This window comes from Chrysoperla carnea, chromosome X (genome assembly GCF_905475395.1).
Source record: "Chrysoperla carnea chromosome X, inChrCarn1.1, whole genome shotgun sequence".
Taxonomy (NCBI): Eukaryota; Metazoa; Arthropoda; class Insecta; order Neuroptera; family Chrysopidae; genus Chrysoperla; species Chrysoperla carnea.
Genome location: NC_058342.1, coordinates 8,066,381 through 8,073,588, shown reverse-complemented (window position 1 = coordinate 8,073,588; position 7,208 = coordinate 8,066,381). Strand labels below are relative to the sequence as shown.

Below are 7,208 nucleotides of genomic sequence, written 5' to 3'. Positions count from 1 at the left end.
TAACGTGTTTTAGTTAACAAGTAATTAATATGTTTTAATTGATGAAAAATATTTATAAAAAATTTTATATTGTAATATGCAATTATACTTATGTATTATTGATACAGAAATATAGCAATTTATGACTCTAAAAACTAACAAGTATTGTCTTTAAGAATTCAGAATAATTATCAAATCTAACTTAAAATTAAGTAATAGAACATGAATAAATTAACAGATAATATTTTTATAGAGCTTGCTCAACTAATCCAAATTTAGGTTTTGCACATGAAAAAACTAACAAGTTGATTAAATGCTACGCATCTGTACTCCGACACTTTTCCCAATTTTTACACGCCTAAAGTATGAATTTGGTTTCTATAACCTCCACAACAAAGTATACTTCGATATAATTATAAAAAATAATACAAATTTTGCCTACAAATATTTTGTATTGATACCCTTATAGAGTTGAATTTAATTCCTTTGATTATTAATGGCTTTTTGTTAAATTTCGTTTTATTGCAACATCGTTTTTATGACCTAGACAATCTATAACTTTTTGGCATGATTCTATTGTTCTAATGGGATAAGTTTTAAAGGCACCATCATTTGTTTCAAATGATTTTTTTGTTACTAAACAATGTCGACAAAAATACTCAGCTTTGCTAAAATTTTCAACTCTAATAAACTGATTTGGTTCAAATTCAATGCCAACAGTCTCAATTTCTTTTAATTCGTCTACAATTTTACCAAAAACTTTTTCATGATTAAAGATTTTTTCTTTACATAATGCTACAAGATACATGGAATTGACGTGAGATCTTATACGATCTGGAAAATTTCCAATACTCAAACAAACAACTAAAATCTTGTATTTAGATTTAGCACAACCCAACGGGTTGACTGTCTCAAAAGCATCTTGATACAAAATCAGCTGAAGAGCGTTTGGATTTTGTTGAAAAAATGTATTGTCTTTAAACACCCTCCCATCGGAAAAATCTCTCAAAACGTTACTAATATTTTTTGGAAGATTACATTTCAACTCATGAGTCAGAGATTTATTATGAAATAAATTCTTAAAGTGTCTTTTATTGGGACATAATGATAAAATCTTTTTTTGCCATTCTCAGTCGGCAACGAAATTTGAATCGGGTTCACGTATGGAAATTTTTTTTCATAAAACCTTCTGCGTTTAAAACTAGTTCCTAGTGTTTCTTCAATATTATTGAATAAATTTTTTTCTATAGAGTTATCAATAATAACTTTTATCGAATCTGCTGATATATTATACGTTTCTAAATGTTTTAATAAATTATGTTTTATATTTTTCTCATTTATTTTGCTCATTTGACAAATTTCGGTTGCAATATAATGTACTGTTGATACCGGTAAACTTAATTTAAACTCTAATTTCAAAAAAAAAAAATGTGCTAAATTCATTAAAAAAACATCCGAATTAACTTATTCATAATATTGAACTAGTTTTTCTGCAGATGATACATTGTCTACAGAAATATCTTCATTTTCAATAATCGAATGAGAAAAACCTACATCTACCTCATTACGGCTGTTATTACAATTAGGCAATGTTTGTGTTACTATTTGACTTTTATTACATTTGTGGAATTTCTAAATGTGAGAAAAAAAAAGAATTAACTTTATTGTAAGTTCTTTCACAATTTATATAGCCGCATTTTATTGTGTAACTATCACAAATGTGTTTTTTTAAATGACTTATCATATGTTTTTGATCCGCATATTTTTGAGTACATGATTCTACTGTACATTCATTACACAGGAGACTCCTACTGGTAACTGGTATAGATTCGTTATTTGTTACTTTGTAATTATGACAACGACGTACATGACTTTATAACGATGTTAAAACGGTGTATATCTTATATATTTAAACGAGCAATTCTTGTATATATATATATATATATATATATATATCAACGATCTTGGAAATGGCTCCAACGATTTTCATTAAAATGAGTATGTAGGGGTTTTTTGGGGCGATAAGTCGATCTAACAAGGTTTCATTTTAAAAAAACGTCGTTTTATTCGTTTTTTCATGAAAAACTGAAACCGGCAATGCAAATTATAACTCTTCCTGACATCTATTGGTGTATATCGTAGTTAATGAAATAAAATTCAAATTGTGTGCTTTAATGACACAACAGCAGATGGCGTTGTTAAGTAACGAAGTCAATGAGTGTTTGCTTTGAGTTTAGACTAAAATTAATTGTTTATTTACGTTATTTTTGTCTTCTTAATTGTGTCTTCTTAAAATTAATTGTTTATTTATGTTATTTGTGTTTTCTTAATGCACGTGTTCACTTAAAAATGCCTAGACGATCTTGGAAAAAAACGCTTATAAACAATCTAACTTCACGAAGCCGCAACTCGTCTCAAGAACACCTAGAAGAGCATCGTCATCAAACTGATCAGGATTCTCAAACCTCTCACAGTGAAGACTCATTAAATACAGAACATAATCAGGTTTCTGCTCGTCCCAAACGTGCTGCTAAAGTGAGATGCTTGCAAAATTTGACTGAAATTACACGAGCAGAAAGGTCTTATGATTTAGATGTTTCACGAGAGCGTGCGGCCCAACGTGTAGCTAATGAAAATAACGAACAACGAGAGCGACGTCTACAAGATTTGCGGCAGCGTGCGGCAGAGAGTGTAGCTTCTGAGAATGATGAACAACGAGAGCGTCGTCTGCGAGATTTGCGCCAGCGTGCGGCACATCGTGTAGCTACTGAAAATGACGAACAACGAGATCAACGTCTGCAAGATTTGCGACAGCGTGAGGGAAAACGTGTAGCTACTGAAAATGACGAACAACGAGATCAACGTCTGCAAGATTTGCGGCAGCGTGCGGCACAACGTGTAGCTACTGAAAATGACGAACAACGAAATCAACGTCTGCAAGATTGGCGGCAGCGTGCGGCACAACGTGTAGCTACTGAAAATGACGAACAACGAGAACAACGTCTGCAAGATTTGCGGCAGCGTGCGGCACAACGTGTAGCTACTGAAAATGACGAACAACGAGATCAACGTCTGCAAGATTTGCGGCAGCGTGGGGCACAACGTGTAGCTACTGAAAATGACAAACAACGAGATCAACGACTGCAAGATTTGCGGCAGCGTTCGGCACAACGTGTAGCTAATGAAAATGAGGAACAACGAAAGCACCGATTAGAAGAACAAAGACGTCGAGACGGAAGACGACGTAGGGCTTTAGAACTTAATATTTGTTTGCCGACTTATAAATGTGCCGTTACTGCAGCTGTGCAATATCACGCCTTAGGACCATTTGAAATTTTGTGTATCCATTGTGGTGCATTGCATTTCGCTGAGGAACGCGTTTCTAATCGTATAAATAGAAATTCTTTTGGTGACTGTTGTTTGCATGGACGAATTGTAATGGAGCAACCAAAATTTTCAAATGAATTAGTACGTCTCTTTTTAAACCGTCACCCATATTCGGAAGAATTTCATAAAAAAATAAGAAAGATAAACGCATCTTTTGCTCTAGCATCCTTCAATGTAGAAGATGATAGAACAATAAATAGCCGTGGAATTTATGGTTTTATTGTTTGCGGACTAGTATATCATAAAATGAATATGGCAGCACATCCGACCCAAAATGATGTTGGTGTCTTTGAACGGCCACAGTATGGACAACTATACTTTTTAGACCCTGATGAAGCCGTGAATGAAAGAGTTAATCATCCACTCAATTCAGGAATTACTACCTCAATGATGAAGTTATTGGAGTTTATCATTCGAGCGCAAAATCGTTATGCACAGGGATATATAATGATGCGAGAAGTAGAGGATGAAATGAATCGGTTAACTTCTGCCCAAGGGTTTCCCCCACCATACGTAAATCTTTTATTTAGACTTCCAGATGAAGCTGATCGCAGAAGGTTCAATATACCGGCGTGTAATGAGGTTTGTGCAGTTATTACACTAAGTGCTGCTCAAAGCTTTCCAGAAAATGAAATGATTGTTCATCAGCGCAATAAAAACATTGTCTCTCTAAGTAATGTTGATAAGCGAGTTGAGCCATTTACTTATCCATTATTTTACCCCGCTGGCACGGATGGTTTTAGCCCAGATTTGAAGTTACAAACGCCTTATGCAAGCCGCAGTCATTTAACTAGGCTTGAACTGGCACAATACAGGCTTTCGTTTCGACCAGAATTTGTTAAATTTTTAACAGAGTCTCCATCAACAGAAGTACCCGATATACGGGAACTTCCATTTAATGCACTGCACTTTGGGGGTCGATTATTTCAACAATATTTAGTGGATACTTACATTCGTGTAGAGCGTGACCGTATTCAGTGGATAAAATACAACCAAAATAAAATTCTGGCTGAACAATATACGGGAGTAACCAGTTTCATTAACCAACTTGCCGAAAAAAAAAATGCCAGAGTTGATGAACAGATTATTTTACCCTCTTCTTTTCCTGGTTCAACGAGGTATTATACAGAAATTTTTGAAGATGCAATGGCAATCGTTCGAAGGCTTGGATCACCTGATTTCTTTATCACCATGACATCAAATCCTAACTGGCCAGAAATAAAACAGGCATTGCAAATAAATTTAGAAGATGGAACAATCTTGCAACAGCTTCCGCAGGATCGTCCTGATATCGTGGCTCGAGCTGCTAAGTTAAAATTTGACCAATTAATAGAAGATTTAGATAAAAAACAAATCTTTGGAAAAGTATCGGCTTTTGTATACACTATAGAATTTCAGAAACGAGGATTACCACATATGCATCTGCTTATAATTATGTCATCTGATGACAAGATTCATCAACCAGAAGAGCTCGAAGACTTGATTTCATCCGAAATACCCGGAAATGATGACTTAGAGTTAAGAGAATTAGTACTCCAATGGATGATTCACAACCCATGTGGCGATTTAAATCCCAATGCAACTGGTATGGTTCATAAAAACGGAAGAACAAAATGTCGGTTCGACTTTCCAAAATCGTACCAGGAAGTTACGTCTTTAGTAGATGATGGTAAACCAAATGACCGACGACGCTACAATCCGCAGTTGGACCCTCATAGTCCCCAATTTTCACACGAACATGCGGTTTATCGAAAAGACATAAACGGTCGTCGTATAACAAGAGATAATCGTCATGTAGCCCCCTACAACGCCTATTTATTGAAAAAATATAATTGTCATATAAACGTTGAGTACGTAGGGAGTATTTTGGCTGTGAAATATCTTTATAAATACATTTATAAAGGACACGATTGTGCATCGATCAAAGTTGTAGAAGAACAAAGGACACTGATTTATGATGAAGCAAATACGTACATTGAAGGACGTTGTGTCACGCCACCAGAAGCATGGTGGCGATTATTTGCTTTTGAAATTCGAAAAAAAAGTCATAGTGTCCAACGACTGGATATTCACTTACCAGGACAGTATCGGATCGCAAACTTGGACCAAACCCATGAAGATTTAGCCGATATTGGCCAAAAAGGGTCTACTCTAGAGGCTTATTTTAAGCACCGATAATGTCTCACATCAATATCATTTTTATTGGCAGATGCCTGAAAATTTTAAATGGATCGGAAAATCTAGCAAATGGGAGCCAAGAGTTGGTCATTTGCGAGTCATTTTTAGGATTCATAATGTAAATTTCGTTGCTCAACCGGAACTACCACTTGCGATTGTTACTATTTCATGTGAAAGATGCGACAAGTTTTGAAGACCTTCGAATCGTAAACGATATCCAATATCAGACGTATAAACAAGCCTGCATAGCACGTGGCTTGACTAACGACGATCAACAATGGATAGAAGTATTACAAGAATCCGCATTATTTAAAATGCCTGTAGCAATGAGAAGCCTTTTTGTTCAAATTTTAATTTACGGATCTCCTGAAAATCCAAAGCGTTTGTGGGAAACATTTAAAGAAAATTATGAAATTGGGATCTCCCTTTCGGTGGAAAAGTAATAGTACTAGGAGGAGATTTTCGCCAATGTCTGCCTGTACAGCCACGTGCAAATAAAACTGAGTTATTAGCTCTTTCTATCAAACGATGCTCCTTATGGTCTGTTTTTAAGACTTTTAAACTAGAAGAAAATATGCGCGTTGATATAGAGCAACGTCAATTTGCTGATTATTTACTAAAATTAGGCAACGGCGAACTGACTTTAAATGCTATGGAAGAAATTGAATTGCCACAAAATATCATTTCAAGCAACAATCTTATTGATGAAGTATTTGGTAACTGCTTAGCCAATGAAAATTATGAAGGGATGAAAGATAGAGTAATACTCGCGCCTCTTAACAAAGATGTTGAAAAAATTTAATGATGATATAGTTGCTAAACTTCCCGGAGAGTACAAAACTTACTATAGCCATGACTGAATGAAAGATCAACCTGAAGGAAAAGTCGAATTTACAACAGAATTTCTCAATAGTGTCAACATTTCAGACTTGCCACCACACGAGCTAAAATTGAAAAAAAATGCGTTAATAATGTTGTTGCGTAATTTAGACGTGTCAGAAGGACTATGCAATGGTGTGAGACTCATGGTCACAAGTCTGTGCAATCACATAATAAAGACAAAAATTGTTACTGGTGAACAATCCGGCAATGAAGTACATATACCAAGGATAACCTTAGACTCATCAAAAGGACAACTGGGATGCACCATGCAGCGTCACCAATTTCCCGTTAGATCTGCATTTGCCATGACTGTTCACAAATCCCAAGGGCAAACTTTTGAATCTGTTGGGGTTGACTTAAAGTCAAGTCCGGTCTTCATGCATGGCATGTTATACGTGGCATTTTCTAGAGTTAAGCGACCAACTACGTTAAAAGTCAATCTTTCAAATGAAAATCCTCGACATACCCGCAATATAGTATGGAAAGAAGTATTAGATTAAAATTCGATTTCAAAATTAAAACTGTGATGACATAAATAAATACATAAATAAATAAATAAATATATATATATATACATATATATATATATACATATATATATACATATATATATATATATATATATATATATATATGTATATATATATATATATATATATATAAGTTATATATCCTAAATTCACTTAAACTATTAATTAGTATACTTATATAAAATATGTCAAGGACGTTATTAACAAATATGCAATGACGTATTTTATACACAACATTTATAAATAGCTTTC

The 7,208-nt window shown here is 34.4% G+C and overlaps 1 protein-coding gene across 1 annotated transcript; it reads left to right on the top strand.

Annotated features, from left to right (window-relative positions):
* The first annotated feature begins 2,328 nt into the window (after window positions 1–2,328).
* Window positions 2,329–5,544, top strand: LOC123302851. Its single transcript, XM_044885943.1, has one exon. It carries the CDS (start codon window positions 2,329–2,331, stop codon window positions 5,542–5,544), a length of 3,216 nt encoding a protein of 1,071 aa, XP_044741878.1.
* The last annotated feature ends 1,664 nt before the right edge of the window (window positions 5,545–7,208 follow it).

Coding starts and splice junctions, on each gene's coding strand:
- LOC123302851 (XM_044885943.1), top strand. CDS start 2,329: ATGCCTAGACGATCTTGGAAAAAAACGCTTATAAACAATCTAACTTCA.